The sequence below is a fragment of the Peromyscus californicus genome, unplaced genomic scaffold (genome assembly GCF_007827085.1).
Source record: "Peromyscus californicus insignis strain IS unplaced genomic scaffold, ASM782708v3 Scaffold_13__1_contigs__length_99412109, whole genome shotgun sequence".
NCBI lineage: Eukaryota > Metazoa > Chordata > Mammalia > Rodentia > Cricetidae > Peromyscus > Peromyscus californicus.
In genome coordinates, this window is record NW_026294424.1 from 12,174,384 (window position 1) to 12,195,896 (window position 21,513).

At 42.6% G+C, this 21,513-nt stretch overlaps 1 protein-coding gene across 1 annotated transcript; it reads right to left on the reverse strand.

The window, feature by feature from the left end:
- Positions 1 to 5,865: 5,865 nt before the first annotated feature.
- Positions 5,866 to 19,346, reverse strand: Sun3 (Sad1 and UNC84 domain containing 3). The gene is made up of 7 exons (XM_052735876.1): positions 19,306 to 19,346; positions 18,268 to 18,439; positions 17,134 to 17,218; positions 12,454 to 12,569; positions 11,157 to 11,324; positions 8,048 to 8,140; positions 5,866 to 6,574 (listed from the first exon to the last, which is right to left on the reverse strand). The coding sequence occupies exons 1-7, from the start codon at positions 19,332 to 19,334 to the stop codon at positions 6,455 to 6,457; spliced, it is 783 nt and encodes a 260-aa protein (XP_052591836.1). The 5' UTR covers positions 19,335 to 19,346; the 3' UTR covers positions 5,866 to 6,454.
- Positions 19,347 to 21,513: the final 2,167 nt, after the last annotated feature.

Genomic DNA, 21,513 nt, shown 5'->3' on the forward strand with positions numbered 1-21,513 from the left:
CGCTCGCACAGAGGTTCCGCCGAGACGTTGCGGCCGGAGAGGTCCGCTCGCCGCTCGATCGCCCAGGTCAAAGGCGGAGAGGGGGGCCGCCCATCCACAACCTTGGTGACCCTCACACCCCGGGTGCAGGGAAGCGGCTCCGAGAAGTCACGTCCTGAAAACCACTTGGATCCCTGGCAACGTAGCATTTTGAAGTTTTGAAAATTGTTTGAAACGTTTTAAAACCTTGAACACATGACTTACTAAGGATGCCCGAAGACCACTGATGGGAAGTGATAATTCTGCACCTTGGTCTCTATAGAAACTCATCAGAGCCTATAAAATTCTTATTAGCCCTAGCTAATGAGGGTGCTTAGGCGAGGGGATCTCAGGTTGGAGACCTGCCTGGGCATCCTAGTGACATTATGTCAACAAGTATTTTAAAAAGAAAGAAAAATGAAAGAAGGAACGGGAAGATAGGAAAGCGGGGTGTGGGGGGCGGTTAAGAGAGTAGGACTCCTCCTCTCCGCCTTTCTCCCCCCACCCTCAGTGTGTGTGTGTGTGTGTGTGTGTGTGTGTGTGTGTGTGTGTGTGTGTATGTGTGTGTGTGTGTGTGTGTGTGTGTGTGTGTGTGTGTCTGGAGATCACTTGCTGAACACAGTTGTGACTTTTGCATTAATCCCGGTACCATACACAAACAAAAGCCCTCTTAGTATAGTGTCCTTAGAATTGTTTTAAAAGGATTTTTAATCCAGAATAGAACACTTTGTTTTTTCAAGGGTTATAACTGTAAAATTTTTAAAATGACATTGGGGATTAAACTCCCAGGCTTCCCCACTTTCTAGCATTCTTCCAAGGCACTACATATTCAACCCCCACCCCAAATATTCTTAAATTCCTTTGAAAATAACATAAAACTAGATCTCTGGAGGGTACAAGATGGTTCAGCAGGCAACAGAGTTTACCATGAAGGCCTGGGTTTGAGCCCTGGTGTATTTCCAAAAGTTGTCCTCTGACTTCCACAAGTATACCTTGGCATGAGCATGCTCACATTCACACACACAGTAAATTTTTAAAAATATTAAAAATTGTTTCTAACATGGTACACAGAACTAAGATATTAATAAAACAGCTGATAGTGCAGACTATCAGTAAAGTGATATATATATATATATATATATATATATATATATATATATATATATATATATAAACATGAGGCTAAATTCTAGTCTACTCTGTGACATACAAGTGGTTGGCAAGCCAAATGTCACATATTACTTTTGAATGTCAACAAAACTTGCTTTTTTATTTAGAACTTAATTTTGAAATAACTAATGTCCCATGAAATAAGGTAACTGTTACATATATTTTGTGATTAAAGGATGTGCTGTCTGTGTGTACATGCATGTACTCAGGGTCATCCATGCATTGGAGCGCATGTGAAGGCCAAAGGACAAGCTCTGGTTTGGGGATTCACCTTCCACCTTGTTTGAGACAGGGTCTGTCTCAGCCATCTGCTGATGAATACCTCAGGCTAGCTGGAGCCTGAGCTCCTGGGGATTCTTCTATCTGCCTCTTGTCTCACCATAGGAATGGTAGGATTACAAATGTTTGCTAAGCCCATTTGGCTGTTTTTGTATGTTCAAAGCGAGGATTCGAACTTGGTTTCCTATGATTTCAAGGCAAGAGCATTACCACTGAGCCATCTCACCAGTTTCCAAAGACTGTGTTTAAATAAACTTTGTAAGCCATTATATCTGATCTCTATTTTAAATTGCTTAATATTATGCAATAAAATGGCAAAACAATTTTTTTTAATTCCTAAGAAGAGATGGGTATAATAATGATGATGATGATTATACGTTCCCTATTGATGAATCTCAAATAAGAATTTTGCTCAACAAATATATAAGTAAGCTCTGACAATCTTTTTTCTTAGAAGAAAACACTAATCTTATATGTTCTTGCAATTAAGCTAAATAGGTTTAGCAAGCAAAGTTAATGATTTCAGAATTGATATTTAAATATGCTGGCATTTCCATATTTTCTTTCCAAATGATTTTCTCAAGAAATCACGCTAGAGAATTCCAGAAGTCCTATGAGCCAGAGCATTTTCTAATGCAATGTCTGCTTGTTATTTTCCATCTAGGTAGTAAGTGGGCTTTTGATTTTTATAAAGTTCAAATCTTCAGGGTGAGCCATTCAGTCACATGAGGATCTGCAGAGCAATGTTGGTGTTATGTTTACTTCTAGGAGTAAAACATCCTACCTGATCTTGTCTTAGGAGAGGAAATACATTATATAAAATGGCACTCAGTATATACAGTCGGGGGTTAGGGAAGTGGCATCTTTAGAGCTGCTACCTAGGTGAGCTGCATGTCTTACTGTTACCCAAAGCTGGCATGGCTGTGTCTGTCACATGCCTGATCATCCTCAGTAGTCTCACGGGGAGGACAGACTCATTTCTTTGCGGGCTTGTTAGCAGTGAGTGTTGAAAAAACCTACCCCAGAGGGAAAGAAAGCGGCATCGCTCAGAGTTCTACAGCAAATCTGTAAGTCAGTATTCATCTTATTGTTCACACGAGAAAACTGTGAGGTGGAAACTCACATTGTAGCGATGGCGTGAGTGAATGTCATTTTGAGAACTGTCCTCGTCTCAGGAATGTGTTTCTGCTTCAGAAGCTGTTCAAGGGACTCCTCATCTTTTGGATGTCAAATAAAACCTCTTCAGTAAATCCCATAGGTTTTAAAAATTGCATTAGTGTAGTACACTAGCACTATTACACAAAGTGCAGAGGGACGAAGACTTGAGAAGGATCACATCCAACCCAGGAGGAAATAGACCAGTATTGGTTGGATGTGGACCATGTGAGCCAACATTTGCTGAAAAGGTGCACCTAGGCTGAACATTCTGCGGATTGATTAACTACTAGAACTTCCATGATGGGTTCACGTTAGTGTTGCTGCTTGAGAGTCTGTATTAGAAAAATTAGCCTTTGTAATGTGAGTGGCAGATGTGTTTCCATCTTGTTTAAGGTTGTATTTGCAACGCTGTTGTTTATATAAAATTTTTATGCTTTTGTAGCTTCCTCTATCCAATATCATACAAGAATTAGCCCCAGTTTTATTAAGGCTTTTATGGTTTCATTACCCACTTGTAAATATTTTACCATGCTATATTGGGGATTTATCACATTGTAAAGCAATAAATAAAGAAGCCATTTTGTTTTCTTAATGGCTAGATAATTGTTCCAAGTCATTTGCTTGGTTTTGCTCAGGTGCTATGCCTTGAATATGGTTGTGTGATTCCTGTTGTATTTGTAGGTAAAAGCACTAAGTGGTGATTATGGCTCTGCACTCACCGACCGATTAACCGTTCATATGGTTAGTGGATTACATGTTATCGCCTGGGTGGACTGACGAAGAGCCAGTTTGGCTAGGTCTTGTAAGCTTCCTGCTCTTCCCCTGAGCCTTGAGAATGCCAGTATGAAAGCCACTGACAAATGCATCCTTCAGAAACTACCAGAGCTGTGAGCAGAAATCACGGCTTTTACTTGTAACTTACAAGTTCATAGTGCTGTAACGTTAGCAAGAGAAAACTAAGACTCCGTGCCTGTGAGTTTGCAGCTTGCTGCTCACACAGATAGAAATCTAGTCTTGGCCGGGCGGTGGTGGCGCACGCCTTTAATCCCAGCACTCGGGAGGCAGAGCCAGGTGGATGGATCTCTGAGTTCGAGGCCAGCCTGGTCTACAGAGTGAGTTCCAGGACAGCCAAGGCTATTACATAGAGAAACCCTGTCTCGAAAAACCAAAAAGAAAAAAAAAAAGAAATCTAGTCTTGAACCTGCCAGCTCCCCTGATGGCCAGTGTGCCAGCACCACGTGGTTCTAACTACTTTTTTTTTTTTTTTTTTTTTTTTTTTTTTTTTTTTTTTTTTTTTGGTTTTTCGAGACAGGGTTTCTCTGTGTAGCTTTGCGCCTTTCCTGGATCTCGCGCTGTAGACCAGGCTGGCCTCGAACTCACAGAGATCCACCTGCCTCTGCCTCCCGAGTGCTGGGATTAAAGGCGTGCGCCACCACCGCCCGGCTCTAACTACTTTTTTAAGCCTTTGTCACAGAACTTTTTCATCTGATGATACTTTTTCAGGTTTCTGTAAATAATGACATGACATTGCAAATAAATCTTAAACAAGACGGAAACATATCTGCCACTCATATTACAAAGGCCAGACTTCCTAATACAGACTCTTGAAGAATAGTAGACGCATTGTTATGAAATTTAGAATCAAATTAGTCTTGTGATTCTACCTTTTGAGGTTTTAAAACCATGCATATTTTGCTCTTCCAAAGCCAAATTAACGTTGAAATATCAACATATGTGAATGTCGACTGAACAGAGTAACAGTCCCCATGGAGAGCTGTGTCCACCTCAGTGACCATTTCACACGCATCTTCTTTTTCCACCTTCCTACTTCTTTTCTTCTCTTTGCAGAATTTGAAAACAGATCCAAGGTGCATCATATCACACATAAATATTTAAAAATATAAATAAAAAGAATAACATTTCTTTTTCAAAAGTGAGCCATTTGTTAAATCATGGCATAGTAAGCATATTTTTATATCTATTTATTTTATGTGTTGTGTGCTTGCGTATGTGTGTGTGTGTGTGTGTGTGTGTGTGTGTGTGTGTGTATGGCATGGCATGTATGTGCCTGTGGAAATCAGAGGACAGCTTGCACGAGTTGGTTTTCTTCCCACCATGTGAGTTCCAGGGATCAAAATTCACATCCTCAGAGAGGATAGCCTCTGTTATTGGCTGAACCATCCTGATGGTCAAGGCATGTTTTTATTTGAGACAAGAACTGTCTAATTGTCCCAGGCCAGCCTCAAACTCAGGCTCTTCCTGCCTCAGTTTCCCCAGTGCTGGGATTCTAGGTGTTCTGCCTCTATGCACAGAAGTAATTCTTTTTAAAAATAAAATTGCAATACCAATTTCATGCAGATATTTATGAATTTTTTTTGGCAGTGACACTTTTTGCTTCCCTGGTGGGGATAGAACCCAGGGCTTCACCGATGCTGGCCATGTGTTCTGCCATGTCTCTGCAGGTGAGCCCCGTCACCCATTACTGTCTCACGACTGTACCATAACTTTCTGGTTTGACTTGAGATCGTTATAATTCTAAATTAGATTAAAGAGAGTTGATGTCTTCACAGCTGAACCAGGATTGCCCTTTATTGAAACCTTTTAATCATTTTCTGTTACATGGGGCCTTTCCCTCATACACAATTCTCCTTTATTTTACCTGATGCTTATGGTCTTGGCTGTGGCTTTTATAAATTATGCCCTTGATCTGACTGCTGTGGAATAATGCTTTTGTACACTGGTTTAATAAAATGTTGATTGGCCAGTAGCCAGACAGGAGGTATAGGTGGGATAAGCAGACAAGGAAAATGCTGGGAAGAGGAAGGCTGAGTGGGGAGACGCCAGCAAGCCATCCAGGGAGCAGCATGTAATAGCACACAGGTAAAGCCACAGAACGTGTGACAACATATAGGTTAACAAAAAATGGGCTGAGTTTAAGTATAAGAGCTTGTCAGTAGGAAGCCTGAGCTAATGGCTGAGCAGTTTTAATTAATATAAGCCTCTGTGTGATTATTTTACAAAAGGCTGCGGGACTGTGGGTGAATGATTTGTCTCGACCGCGGGCCAGGCAGGACACAGAAAAACTTGCAGCTACATCTGATCATTGTTTTTATTTATGCGTAGCTTTGATTTACATGCAGTAGTTTCACATCTAACAGATTGTACAGATTTTACTTGTTTGTAATTTTTTAAATTATATTTATTTATTTATTTTGTATCGGAGGTCAGAGGACAGTTTTTGGAGAGCTGGATCTCTCCTTCCACCATGTATGTTCTGAGGACTGAACTTAGATCATCAGACTTGGCCCCAAAGGGCCTTTCCCAGCTGAGCCATGTGGCTGGCCCGTTTGTAATTTTTAAAGGGACAGTACTGAATTCTGAGGAGTCCATCAAATCATCTGCAAACGTTCACGGCCAGAACTTGCTGTTGACTTTTATTTCTAACTTAAACATTATCTGGGGCTTCTCCACTTCCACGGCCCAGAGCCTGTAGCTCAGGGTTGGTTAACAGTGGTGATAGTGGGCATTGTGCCTGATGTGGAGGACAAACAACTTAAAGTGCAGAAGCTGTGGTGGGTTCCCAGTGAGACCCTCTTCTAAATACAAAATCACCTCTGGATGCTCAGAGTGAACTACCAGAAGGTGTTGAATTGACTTTCATTTTTTTATTAGTAAAATCCATTTACTTCTTACTGCCTAGTAGGGGTGAGTGTGAGGCTTCCCTCTCACTCCAAATCTTTGGTTCTTAGGGGTACAATCTGATGTAAGGGAATGGCAAGCATCCTTGGACATTCTGCCTGCACGGCTGCCACCTTCTGCACCAGCTCCTCTAAGTGTGATCACTGGGGATGCCATGGACTCTGAATCTGTACAAACAAGTATACTTTGGATGTCCCCAGTTGCTGAGGATTTGAAGTCTCACACATAACAAAGACTCAGACGCTGCATTCTGGAAACAAAGAAAACATGAATGAGTTATAAAAGCTGCTCTCAAAGAATCCCAATGAACACTGATACAGTGTGGAATGTGGGAACCTCTTTCCTTCCCTAACACAACTTTCAAATAGTGCTCTAATGGATGGGAAAAGGAGCTCCTAGAAGGAAGAGCCCATGACCAGACAGATATCGAGACATGAAGGTATTCAGGAGGTCTAAGCACACCAGTGGCTCTCACTGTGGCTGACTTCCCTCCTCACACTCACTGCTGTGCCAATAAAAGGAGAGTTGTATGAAAAAGCAAGACCCTGAAAACCATCTGTGAAGGCTGAAGTAGAAGAAACATGAGTTAAAGGCTAAGCTGAGCTACCATAGCAAGATCCCATTTCATTAAAATGAAAATAAACACAACCTCAACAAAACTCGAAGCTAATATGAATCAAAACCTATATGAATGTGCAAATAAGATATAGAACTCTACAGATATGCTCATTTATCATAGTTAGCCATCCCTTGGTATCTGGGAAGATGGTTTCCAGGACCTCCTGTTGATAAGTAGATCCATGGGTTCTCAAGTCCCCAATATAAAATGGCATAATACTTGCATAGAAGTCAAGGTTAACTTTTCACATAGTTAAGACCATCTCAAGATGTCTTACAATCCTGAACACAGTGCAAATGCCATGTAAACCATCACTATGCTGTAGTGTCTAAGATACACTACCAAGGAAAACCTTTACTTGCTTAGTACAGTCCCAAAGCCTTGTCCATCTGCCGTGTGATTCTGTCTGTGAGAGCAGAGCTGTTTAGGCACTTGGTTTGGGTGGGGCTTGGACCAATTTCATTGTTGACCAAAAAGTATCATTAACACCTATCCTTACATAGTATGAGATGCTTTCTACCTCTCTTCAGTTACGTCAATTCCTGTGGCTAACTATAAATAATGAAGAGATATTTTACACACTTTAGTGCACTTCAGGAAGTTTATCAGTTAACAGTGGGTGTTTTCCCTCATTGGCTTAGGAAGAAAAGATGAATCTATATTATCTGGCATTAAATATTGACTGAGTTCATTTTTCCCTCTCTCCACCTCATCACACCTTCAAAGCTAGTCCCTTTACTCAAGACAGACGAGGCAGTCATTATCAAACTGAATTGCTCATATGGTGGGTTGTTTCCTGTACATGTACTGGATGCACCATTAAAAGAAAAAGGACTAAGAACTTCAATACATAGGAAAATAGTAGCAAGTGAGAATGGGTTAGAAATTGCTTTTGTAATTGTCTATTATAATTAATTGTGCACCGATAACATACTGTTAAATGATGTGCATTAAAATACATGTGAGCATTTGAAGCAAAGAATGGATTTATGACAGCCTTCTTTAGCTTTTGCTTCAGTCGTAATTATTTTCAGGCAGCAGTTCTAGCGAATCCCCCTTAGTGATGAGGCCAACAGAACTTAGCATTTCCCAGTGGATTTTTACCTGGAGCTCGAATGTTTGAATGGTTGTTTCCGTTTTGTTATACGTAAACTGGCCTAGGAGCATTTCTTCTCCTTCACATTTTTTCAGAATGCCCTGCAAAGAGAACAACAGGCATGGAGGCTGTAACGAGCGGGTGGGTGCTTGATGGAGGGTAATGGATGCGGGTGTTCAAGCACAACAGTTCACCTGCAACTGCCTGTGCTGGAGCTTGGGAGATGGCTCAGAGGATAACATTGCTTGTTGTGCAAGCTTGAAGACTTGCGTTCAAATCCCCAGCTTCTATGTGAAAAAGGCTGCCTGTGCTTGTAACCCCAACATTGGGGATCAGAGACAGATAGAACCCGAGAACCCACTGGCCAGCAAGGTGACAGCAAGGTGACTGGCCAGCAAGATGACAGCAAGACAAGTTTCCAGTTCAGTGAGAGAAACCCTGTTTCAAAGTAAACGGGACCAAGAGCAACAGAGGAAGCCCTTGGTCCATCAATTCTGCAATACAGAAGGAAAATGGGAAGGACTTGTTATTGCTAAATGATTCCTGCCTGGAGGAACCAGCCCGAACGCCTGCAAGTAAGGAACAGTAGTGCGCGTAAACACAGACATGCCGGGCCTGCCAAAACTCATCCCTAACTCAACCCTGCAATGCATGTGAGCATCAGAGGCTGCAATCGGGAAGCCTCAGCAGCACGCAATTAGAAGCACTGGTGGGTACAGGAAGTGGGCTCCAGCCTCCTCTAGCCAGTCATATCAAAGGGCAGAGGTAAGGCCTAAGCCTTCAAGGAAAAATGGGAGCAGGCACTCAGACAAAAACCACAGGGAAGGTCAAAGGACAGCAGACGGAAACACGAACTCCTGTGGCTTGAGGATACACTAGCACCACAGGGACTTAGGCTGCAAGCCCAGAAAGGCTGGGGATCTGGGCCATGGTAGGGTAGAGGACAGGGAGCAGAGGGACTCAGATCTGAGGCTTGGCTGACTGTCATTTTAACAACGGGGGCTGTCAGTTCATGGCAGTCCCTGCCCACCAACCCCAGCCAAGAGATCTTTCCCTGAGCCAGCTGGTTGTGCAGCTGAGGTCTGTCCTGTGCAGACCAGCCAGGTTGACACTTGCCACATGCAGGAATCCTTTCAGAGTCTACTGCATTGACTGTGCCGCCAGGCTTCAACGGAGCATCAAGGAAGGCATTCAAGAAAAGCAACTTAAAAGATCAACAGAGACCCTGTAAACAAACAGAAGATGAAACTAAACTCTGCTATCAATTAGTGTCTTCTGATGCAAAGTAGACAATACTGCCAATACAAAAGACTCTAAGTAAGCAATATTTATGGATATCAAAGTCTTAGAGAGTATGAGCATGGTGGGAGAAAATTTTACACGGGTGTTAACATAAAATAGATACTGCCATTCAGAGATGGACTATGAATCAGAAAAGGAAAATGAGAACAGACTTCAGGATTCGGGAATGGGACCCCGCAATAACAGCCATGCACCAGGCTCATCTAGCAGTCATCAGATAGGAGCCAAAGGGAGAAGAGTTCCAATGGGGTGGCTGGGAGGAGGGGAGGAGGGCGAGGGAAGCACGGTTTATCTGACTTGAACTAGCAATGGGGGAATACGCACCTCTGATGAAGAGCAATGTATTAGAGATGGAAATATACCAAAGTAAGCAAATTAGACAGACAGGTGGCAAACACCTTTGGAGATGTTTAAAATGTGTTCAGTAAAAAAGTAACTTTCAAGTGCTCTGTGGCTCAACAGAAAGTCATGCCCAGTAGTCACCAGGAAAACGTTGACCACTGATTGAGACAAACAAAAAAAGACATACATCTCTCCTCGCCCGAGCCTCAAACATGAAACACAGGTTTAGGAGTTGCAATCCAATATGTAGTCCATAGAAACAAAACCCAACATCCGTGGTAAACTCTTGTACACAAATATTCACAGTCTCATTACCCGTAAAAGCCCAAACCCTGCAAATAACTCTTAGATGTCTACCAACTAATGGATAAGTAAAATACAAACAATCAAATACTTATTCTTTGCTTCCAAAAAGAAGCCAAATATTTACAGGTGCTACAACGTAGCTGAACCTTGCAAGCATGGTGTTAATCATTCACTAGAGAGCACACAAAACAGTATGATAATGATAATGTCCGGCACAGGTGAATTTATGAGTCAAAGTCCATTAGTGGTTGCCAAGGGCTAGGGATGTGATGAGGATGAGAGGTGAAAATTAAGCAGTATTGGGTTCCTTTGGGAGGCAACAAAAAATGTTCTAAAATTGGGCAGGCGGTGGTGGCGCACGCCTTTAATCCCAGCACTTGGGAGGCAGAGCCAGGCAGCTTTCTGTGAGTTCGAGGCCAGCCTGGTCTCCAGAGTGAGATCCAAGACAGGCACCAAAACTACACAGAGAAACCCTGTCTCGGAAAAACCCAAAAAAGTTCTAAAATTGTAGTGGTAGACTCAGAAGTGTGAATACACATGTACTGGAACCACTGAAGTGTGCGCTTCAAATGGTCCTATGCTATGTGAGTTATATCTCTGTGAACCTGTTTTTTAAAGACAAAGATAGTGGATGGGCAGAGCCACAGAAAAGATGTCATTTTCATCTTCCACTGGAGGGAGCCGTCAAATAATATCTAACACTGAAAAATGAAGAAATGACGGTAAAGGAAATATGGAAGCGGGTGCCTCACTAACAGGAAGAACTGCTGCTAACGGAACCTTGGAGACAAAAAGAACTGGGAACAGGGAGAAGCAGGAAGGTGCCTCATGAAGCTGATGTCAATAGCCAGCATTTTGAAAGAGGTGTATGTGTATAACTTTTAGGTGTAAAGTAAAAATATAAAGGCAAACATAAAAATCATCTGGTCCAATCCTCCCAGTTTGTAACTAACAAGGCAAAAGCCCTTGAAGTAAAATAATACCCAAGAAGTTAGTGCACAGTTAAAAGGCGAGTCCAGGGCTGACGACAGCTTAGTAGTAAAGTTCTAGCTTAGCCTACAAGAGGCCCTAAGTTCAATCCCCAGAGACACGAGTCTAGCTCCTCCTTCCCAGTCAACACCCTCTATCTCAATCCACGCTGAATGACAGGTGTAGACAGCTTCTCACATAGACAGAGAAATCCTTGGGTGCGCTCGAGGTATTTCCTGAGGGGGACACCTTCTCTGAGATGTGCTCCATGGTAACTGCTGTCGGGATGATCTTCCTGGCTAGCTTGATCAGGATATGACCCTGGGAGCCTGGAAAGGCCCAGCACTTTCCAGGGTGGACATCTGGCTGGAAAGAAAACACGAAATTAATCTCTTTTCTGGGTACATAAATCAAATCTTTCAATACCGAGCACCTCATCACTAGCAACTGTAAGCGTCTTAGGACATCCAGCAAACAGGAGACCTTCCCAAACACCCTACGTCTGGTCCGTCGGAGCCTTTACCACAGCAGTGTGTTTTCTTTCACTGCTGTTACTAGACTGCTAAAAGGCAGCTAGAGGCAGAAGTGTGGACGGTGCTGGTGGTGCTGGTGGTGATAGTGCTCATGGTTTGCATGGTGCTGGCGGTGATAGTGCTCATGGTTTGGATGGTGCTGGCGGTGATAGTGCTCATGGTTTGGATGGTGCTGGTGGTGATAGTGCTCATGGTTTGGATGGTGCTGGTGGTGATAGTGCTCATGGTTTGGATGGTGCTGGTGGTGATAGTGCTCATGGTTTGGATGGTGCTGGCGGTGATGAGGAAGGAGACAGTGGTGTTTGTGGTGAAGGTGATGATGGTGGTAGTGAAAATGAAGGTGATCCTAGTGATGGCTGACGGGGAGACGACAATGGTGGATAATAGTGGTGATGGAGGTCCTGGTGGTAAAGAAGAAAAACACAGTATTTCTTTTATTAGATGCAAAATTGTAACCTGGCAAGAAGAGAGTGTAGGTTTGACTCTGAAGATACAATTTGAAAGCAACTTCTGATATGCGGCTCATAGTGTGTTGACAGTCGTGGTGTTTCCAAGTGAACGAAAAGGCTAAGTGGACGTTTCTGTTACAGTCAACCCTGTGAGGACGTGCGATTGGCATAGCATCTAATGCCGACTGGCATTTGGGGCACAGCCTCTTTTAACAAATGTTTGTTGAATGACTGAAGTTTTCAGTGGAAAAGGGAGGTCACAGAATCAGTGTAAGTGAAAGGTATGGAATTCCATGTTCTGACAAAGTCTAGTTTTCTGATCTCAAAAACACAATAATTAAAAATAGTTTAGTGCTGTAAGATAAATAATAGAAATGGTATAGAAATGTAAGAAGTGCCTAGGTTCTGTAGGTAGCGTGGATGTTCTTGCCTCCATTTTAAACATTAAGACAATCATGGACCTTGACAACAAAATTGTAAGATAGATGTGACGTCGTCCCATTTAGTACTTACCTGAAGAATCATGTCTGGTGGTGTCTCATAATTGAGGAACCCTATCCCGTGCCAGTACAGTTTCGCTTTATTGTTTTTGTAACTTTCTGAGGTCCCAGCTTCAATGACAGAGGCTCCTAAAATTTCAAAAGATTTTAAACTTAATACATGCCATCTGGATTTTAACGATATCTCTGGAAAGTCAAATCTACACACACAGGCCTTGGTTAGGCCAGTACCACTGACATTATATCGTTTTCAGAAAGGTGTTTCCTCATTTGTTTCTTGGCTTTGAAACAGGGTCTCACCAGGGACTGAAGGCTGACTTTGACCTTGCAGCAATCCCCCTGCCTCAGCTTCCTAGTGCTTGGAGCTAAGGTCTGCGGCACCACATCCAGACAGAAAGTCATGTTTGCGTTTTCTAGTTTCACAAAATTTCTTAAATATTGGAGCAATTGAATCAAAGCTAAAATTAATATGCATACTATATTTACCATCATCCAGAAAAATCAGACTTTCTGTCAGCCTTGTTCAACTCAAAAAGGGAAAAAGTAGCAATGCCACATCACAGACATGCCCTTCACATTATGTTCGTGATAGTAATTATGTAAGTTCATCAGTCTTTAATTTTTTTTGTAGGAGATTTAATTGTAATCAAAGAAATGTAAAAGTATTTACCGAACATAATCCCTTCAAGTTATTTCATTTTAGGAAGGAAATGTATTTGAGACATGAGAAGTTTTAAAATGCAAATCGCTTCTTCAAATCTCACTTGAGTAGCACAGTCTAACACTGAGGTCTGTGCGCTTCTATTAAGGTCCATGTTCTTGACCAGGTATTTAGTTTATGTACTTTTTCTGCGATAGCACAGTTTGAAATGTTAAATGTGGGCCCATGGTTGCCACGTGCAGCAAGGAGAAATGCAAATCTCCCGTTTAAACTTGAAATTTAGACACTGACTAATATTTAGGAAGATGGCCCAGCGGTCAAGAGAGTGGTCGGCTCTTCCAGAGGGTTTAATTCCTAGAACCTACTTCAGGTAGCTCACAGCCACCTTTGACTACAGCTCCAGAGACACCGGGGACTCCTCTGGCTTCTATGAACACCCCCCCCCCACACACACACACATGCACACACGCATGCACGCACACACACACACACACACACACACACACACATGCACACACACATGTATCTTAAAAAGTTTTGAGTAGTAGTCTTATGTTATACAATATTTGGGACATGCTTATCCTACAATTGCTTGTTCTCTAAAATTGAAATTGAAGCAGGCATCTTTTATCTTAATCAATATTCCTACTTGTATGACCGACTGGACAGGAAAACCCCTTTTGCATGCCAAGCTAATATACATCTGATTCCCAGCTACAATCCTCACATGAAAAAAAAATTGAATTGTGTGTTTTAAAGAAACTCATATTTATTCATTATTTTCCTTTATTTATTTTTTTAAGTTTTTGTTTTTTGCTTTTGTTTTTATTTTGTTGTTGTTTAGTTTTTTTTCGAGACAGTGTTTCTGCCTGCCTCTGCCTCCTGAGTGCTGGGATTAAAGGCGTGTGCCATCACTGCTGACTTAGTTTTTAGTTCTAATTAGCTGTCTTGAGAAATTATTCACACACCCAATAATTCCCCCATTTAAAGGTACAGTTCAGTGTTGCTTATTCAGAATTAGGCCAGCCATCACCACAGCAAATTTAGAATGAGTCAGCTCCAACAAATCCCATAGTGAGTAGCAGTCCTCCATTTTCTTCAGCCTTCAGCCCCAGGCAGAGACGGGCACTGATCAATCCTTCACACGCTCACCTGCCACAGACAGTCCTTTTACAGTCTCTTCGCAGAGCATCACAATCTGCAGCTTGTTTTCCCTGCTACTTAGGCTTAGCATAAAGCACTTGAGATTCCTGTGTGTAGCAAAGGGCACCACAGAACCATTCTTTATTCTGCCTTCATAGTGCTTTCTTCATCTGTTAGTGGGCCTTTCTAATTTTGGTAACTACCAACCTGATCACCACAGGTATTCTCATATGGGTTTTCATCTGGGTTTTGCAGAGCTGAGGCTCGAACCCGGGCCCTTGTGCGTCCTAAGTAGGCACTCTTACCACTGAGCTATACTCCCAGCTTTGGCATGCACGTTTTGATGTAAATGTAGGATTTACCTCTTAGATGAATACCTGGAGGTGGCACAACAGGGTTCCTAGGGCTCTCTTTAACCTGAGAAGCAGCTGTCAGGCTGCCTTCCAAAAGGACCACTTCGTATCCACACAACACATACACGTACCGTGCATGAAAGCCCAGGGCTTCCCAGTGTCTGCAGCGCTTGGCAGGCTCTCTGTCTGTCACTCTGGTAGATGTGTGCTGACGTGTATTGTGCTTTTGATTCTCATCTCACTAATGAGTAATGATACCCAGTATTTTTCCATGTTCCTTGAGTAGTTGAATTTCTTTAATAAAGTGTATTCTAATCTTTTGTCCAGTTTCAAAATTGGGTTTTCTGCTCTATTATTATTGAAGTTTGAAAGCTTTCATAAATTTTAGATCCAAGAACTTTGCTAAATTTATGTGTAGTCTCTCTCCAGCCTGTGAATTGTCTCCTCATTCTCTCAATTGGCCTTTTTAGAACAGAAATTAATACCATTGGGGTCCAAACTGTCCATTCTTTTCCTTTTGGTCATGTTTCAGTGTTCTCTTTAAAATATCCTTTCCTAGACTGAGGAAGGACAATGGAAAGTTCAAGGCCAACCTGAGCTACAATGTGAGTTCAAGGTCAGCAGGATAACTTATCAAGGCCTTTCCTCAAAATAAAAATTCAGGGAAGGTTTAAATATAGCTCAGTGGTAGGATGCTTGAGATCAATCCCCAGTGCAACAAAATCATGAATAAAACAACTACACATCTCTTTTCCTTTACTTTTTGTTTTAGAAATTGTAAAACTTCCTGCCTTACATTCAGACTTTAGGTTAATTTATGTTAACATCTGGTAAGTTACGGCTAAGGTTTAGTTTGCAATGAATGTCCTTTGTGCCAGAGCTGCGGGCTTGGCTTTTCTGTTTTTCCAAAACCCAATTCACCATGTCCACGTGGACTTATTCTGGACTTGTGTTCTATATGCCACAGTCTCTTGATTTCTGGGCCTTTATAATAATCCTGAAAACTTGTTATCGAATGTTCCAGCTTCACACACACACACACACACACACACACACACACACACACACCAATATAAACATCAGTTTTTCTAGTAGTTTGCCCTGGTTTTCCTGTGTTAGCAATCATGTTGGTTATAAGCTGACATATGTTAGTCCTTTTCTAATTTGCCTGCTTTGTCTTCCCTCTCTCTTTCTTCCTCCGTTCCATTCTTGTCTTGGAGCACAGACAAGGACTTCTGAGGTGATGGTAACTAAGAGTGATAAGAGTGGGCATCCTTGCTGATCTTAGGAGAAATTGTTTAGTCGCCCAGAAATCCCTGCATGTTAACATAAAGAATTATACGGACATTCTTTGTCAGGTTGAAGAAAATTTCTCTAGTTTGTTGAGAGTATTTAACCATAAATGAATTGAAAGTTGTTAAATGATTTTAATTTATCTAAACTTATCACCACATTGACCAGATTGTTGATTTCTTGATGTACCAAATGACACAGATCTAATTTCAAAGGATAAGGCTTTTAGTCCTAGAAGAGGATCTACTTATTCACACAAATCTATTGCCACTTTTGTGTGTTCCTGGGTTCAGTTTGCTGTAAGACATTACAAAATGAAGCTGGGGCATGGTGGCACACATCTTTCATCCCAGCATTTGGGAGGCAGTGGCAGGCAGATTTCTGTGAGTTTGAGGCTTGCCTGCTCTACATGCATAGTGAGTTCCAGGACAACCAGAACTACATAGTGAGACTATGTCTAAAAAAACAAACCATATTACAAAGTGATAAAAAGGGCAAGTGGATCATTTCATTTGAGCTAGAGTTTTCTCTTTGTTTGCTTATTTAGTCATAGTACAATTACCACAGTGCTCAGGGGCCTAGTTTACAACAGGCAAACACTGCTCACTGACATAGTTTTCTTTCAGAGAAGTTTAAGTTCATGGTTTCTTTACTCAACACATCACTATCCACTTCTTATTGAATGACTTTTGATGGTCTGTACATTGTAGGAAACTAGTTCACTCCTCAACATTGTCTCTCACACTGCCCTTCCCTCTTCCCCTCTGCACTGCCCATAGACCACAGCGATTACAATTCACAGCCTAAGTAAGCTCTTAAGGGTTCATTTCACTTGGAAGATGTTGAGCATATTACTTTGTAAGCCACCTTTAAACACCAGTCTTTAGTCTGCACTAATGCATTTAGCATCCCTGCAGGGTATTTCATTTTGGTTCATATAATACAAGTGTTGCCTGTCTGCTGAGCTTAAGTATTCTCTTCCTGTTTGATTTCCCTGTGGCAGCTCAGCTTTCTCTGGGGTCCTTCTAGATACATGCTAATGGGGTCTCAGAAGCAATCAATGGCAATAATTTCTAATATCTTCCTTAGTATCTAATTTGATAATTTCACCCCTTCTCATATGTGTCATTTTCTAAAGAATTTAGAAAATTTCTAAATTTCTAAAGAATTTTAAATGGACTTAAAGCACCCCCTTTTTTTTTTTTTTTTAAATTCACCTTTCTTTTTTTTTTCCTGTACTCACCAGCTGACTTCAGGGCATAATCAGCCATCTGTATTTGGTCCCCTCTGAACTTTTTAAGTACATAATGTACCAAGTTTGACATTTCCTGTGAAGATTGGAAGAACAGTTTTCTGTTACTAATCTCTACCAACTGCTTGCATTTTTACCCTTTGTTTCATGGACTTGGACCTGGACTCCTTAATCTGAAGAATTCTAACAGTTTGACCTGAACTCCTTAATCTGAAGAATTCTAACAGCTCCCAGATGCTCTCAGAGCTAGGCACTGATGCACTTAGACGTCTTGTCCACAGCTCTGTGGGAGTGACCTTTCGCAGACAACTCAAAGAACTAAAGCTAAGGTATGATTGGGACCATGGTCACACAGAAGGGTGTGGCTCCTCTTAAGCCCTCCCCACTGCACCATGGTGCCCTCCCATGGGATGAGAAGGAACCATGCCAAGTGTGCTGCTTGCTGCATCCTTTACTGATGTCCTATACTCAGCAATAAAGACTGGAATATTCTATAGCTATCTGAGAATCTGGCAACTTACAAAGGCCAGATGATTGCTTCTAACAGCAATTTTTCACCCACTTGAATCAGTGTTGGGCTCTGAAGGACACTCCTGTTCAAAAATAAGCAAGCACCCTGAGCAGGTACAACAGTTGGAGTTATCAGTGACTAACTGGAACACTGTGCCACAATTACAAGGACGAACTGGAGCCTGGAAGCCATGGAAGGCCAAGGTTAGATTTCTACATCTTTTAAACATAGACATGGGGAGGAGAAATTGGTAGCAGTCCAGGCAGTGGGAGAGCAATGCAGAGAAGCTGCTGGCCTAAGTGGGGAGCTCACCGGAGGCATAGTTCTCAGGCAGAATGGAAACCTCTTGCTAGCGAGTATTTGCTATTGGACATTCAAAGATCACCATTTCTGAACCACTGGTTGGTTATTTTGTGGGAAGTAAGTTGTACCACAACGCAATGTCCTCTCTGTGACACAGCATTGTGGAGAAGTGGAGTCCCCACGGCAGCACTAGCAAAAGGAAGCCAATCGGGGGTCTCAGAGGACATAGCTAATGTCAGTTGGTAGAAGAAATGGAAGGAACATTCTGGGGCTAAGTGGCTCACCCCCCTCCAAGCCCCAGACCACCTTGCCTCATCTAGAACCTCAGTGGTAGCCTTGTCCTGCACAGCCTCTCGGGGGACAGGCCAGCTGTGATTGTGTATGCCGTCCTTCAGGTCTCTAAGCAATGCCTTCAGAACATCTATTTGTTCAATTAAAATCAGAATTTCACGAAAATTGTTCTCCAAAGTCTGGCTTTCCTTCCTGCGTGCAGAAGAACCAGGAGGTGAAAGAGGGAAACAGTGAAGTTCCCGCCAACAGCATCGGGGGCCGGCAACGGGCAAAGGAGTCAACTTAAGGGAAGGAAGAAAGATTCGGCAGGGAGGGGAAGGCGGGGATGTGTCCCTGTCTGCTCGTTACATTTCCCTGTGTAGGAAAAGCAAGGTGGGCACTCAGAAGACAAGAGTCCGAGGGCATTCTCGCTTGGCTTTTTCTACACTGAGTAGGCAGGAGGTGACCAACCTCGCTTGTCCTCAGTCAAGTGACTTCACACAGGTGAATGCTAAATCCTGATGTCATCCCTGTCGATCTGGGATAGCCTGCATTCCAGGCGCAGGGAAGAAGTGTTTTTCCAGCTGCAGCCTGGAGATCCACGCAATGTCTATGCCCGAGACATTTACTATTTAGATTTATTTACCTATTTGCTTATGTATTTTTATTTGAGACAAGCTTGTCGGTTGTAGCTTCAAAATCAGGATCTCGCTGCTTCAGCCTTCTGAGTACTAGAATTATAGGAACACGCCAGGCTAGGGTTATAGGAACCTGCTGGGCTAGGGTTATATCAACACGCTGGGCTAGGGTTATAGAAACCTGCTGGGCTAGGGTTATATCAACACGCTGGGCTAGGGTTATAGGAACATGCTAGGCTCTGCCGAACATGGCATTTTAAACAGATGTGGGGGTTTGTGGTGGTTAAGAGGAAATAGTCAGGAAAAATCCTCTTGACTGGCATGATATATAAGATATAATACAGGAAAGTTATTTCAATGTTATACGTTTCCAAAAGTGAAACCCAGTATTTCTGTGTTTGGAGACACAGCAGAAAGTGGCACATACAAAACTCCACTTACTTTAAGAGTTCTAGTTGCTCCTTAGGCATGCGAAGTCTGGCCTGAAATAAAGGAGATAAATAATTCTGAATCTTGCCTCTTCACTCAGTTGTCTTTGTTCTGAAATCACACTCGGATCCTTGAAATATACCATGGGACATAAGAACACCTTTCATGTGTGTCTTCCCTGGCCTGCCACGGACTCCATTGTTACCACGTCTGGGAAGGTGGCCTTATTCACACATCTAATAGGAAGTGACACTCAATGTGAACTCCAGAATGGAAGCCTTATTTGCTGTTTCTGAAGCTGGGATACTACTGCTCACTTTGGATGCACATCTGTTTTCCTGAAGATAGCTTAGGCTCTTGGCCAGCTCCTGCTCCAGGACTAAGAATGTGAAGACCTCAAGCTGTAGAGGTTATCTCAGGTAAACTCTGTCTGTAGGGTTTCATGTGGCTGGCCTTTCATCCAGGACCAGTGTTGGTGTGCTGGTTAGGTTTTTAGCAACTTGAAACAAGTTGGGCAAGGGAAACCTCCATTGAGAAAATATCTCAGTCAGATTTTCCTGTAGGCTAGCAGTGGGCATTTTCTTGATTAATGATTGATGTGGACAGGCCCAGCCTACTGTGGATGGTGCCTACACTGGGCAGGAGGTTCTAGGCTGTATAAGAAAGCAAACTGAGCAAACCATGGGGAGCAAGCCAATAAGCAACTTACCTCTATGATCTCTGCTTCAGTTCCTACATCCAGGTCTCTGTCTTGAGTTCCTGCCCTGAATCCCTCAGTGATGAACTGTGACATGAAAGTGTAAGCCAAATAGACCCTTTCATCTTGTTGTTTTTGCTCATGGTGTTTATCACAGTAACAGAAAGCAAACTAGGCAGTGGTGGTGGTGGTGGCGGCGGTGGTGGCGCACGCCTTTAATCCCAGCACTCAGGAGGCAGAGGCAGGTGGATCTCTGTGAGCTCGAGGCCAGCCTGGTTTACAGAGTTCCAGGACAGCCAAAGCTATACAGAGAAACCCTATCTAAGAAAAAAAAAAGGAGGAGGAGAAAGAAAGAAAGAAAAAAGAAGAAAGAGGAAGAAAGAGAGAGAGTAAAGGAAAGAAGGAAGGGAGGGAGGGAGGAAAGAAGGAAGGAAGAAGGAAGGAAGGAAGGAAGGAAGGAAAGAAGGAAGGTAGGAAAGAAAGAAGAAAGGAAAAATGGAGGCAAACTAAAGACTCAGGAATGCTAGGAGGTGCTTATGGAGTATAGAGTGGACAGTGAAATTCTCACTGAGATCTCAGGAGCTTCCAGGCAAAGGAAAGTACTGTGCTGGCTGGGGATGGGGGAAGGTTAGTCATATGGAACCACTTGTCTTTCCCTCTTCTTCTGGAGCTTCTCCTAGAGTCTGCAGGGGTCAGAAGGCATGGAGAACTGGGGAGATTTCTTAGCCATAAAACCACTTAGAAGAATCACACTTGCTGTAAGATTGCTATTGGCTATTCTCCCAAAACCAAGATAATATAATGCAAGTTGGACTTACCTTGTGGCAGACTCAGTTTCAAATGAGTAACATGCAACAAGAACTTAATGAAAATCACCTGGTAATTATAGAGCCGGGAGACATACTCTGCAATTATGGTATAAAATTGTCTGGGTTTTTGAGGAAACTCTGTTTCTTTAAACCACTGATGATTTTGGAGTCCTTCAAAGAAAAAGTAAACTCTGATTAAAGAACTTATCTAGAAACACTTATAAAATACCTTACATGTATTAATAACCATTTCTATGAGTGTGAAAGAGGGAGTTGTCTTAAAAATTAGGAGTATAAAGGCTAGGGATGTGGCTCAGCAGGAGAGCACTGGCCTCACGTGTATGACCACAGCACTGCGGAGAAAGAGGAAGTCGGAGTGATGGCTGAGTAGACAGAGTGCACGCTGCATAAGTGTGAGGCCTGAGTTTGCATCCCTGACAGCTACCTAAAAGCTGGTGTGGCCATGTATGCTTATAATACCCACTCTGCAGAGGTAGTGCTCTCTGAGACAGCTGAACATCTGGAATTCCAGGTTCAGTGAGCGATCTTGTCTCAAAAATTAAAGTGAATCAAAATGGAGGAAGACACCTGACATTGGCCTCTGACTTTTGCACATGCACCTACACACACATATATACATCAAACACACACACACACACACACACACACACACACACACACACACACACACGGTTGAGAAGGACAAGGAGACAG

What these genes read in the sequence shown, in the direction of transcription:
- Sun3 (XM_052735876.1), bottom strand. Translation starts at nt 19,334, where the DNA reads ATGCCTAAGGAGCAACTAGAACTCTTAAA. An exon ending in GAGCAACTAGAACTCTTAAA is followed by an intron (nt 18,440 to 19,305) that starts GTAAGTGGAGTT and finishes TTCTGCACGCAG; the next exon opens with GAAGGAAAGCCAGACTTTGG. An exon ending in CACCAGACATGATTCTTCAG is followed by an intron (nt 11,325 to 12,453) that starts GTAAGTACTAAA and finishes TTTTCTTTCCAG; the next exon opens with CCAGATGTCCACCCTGGAAA.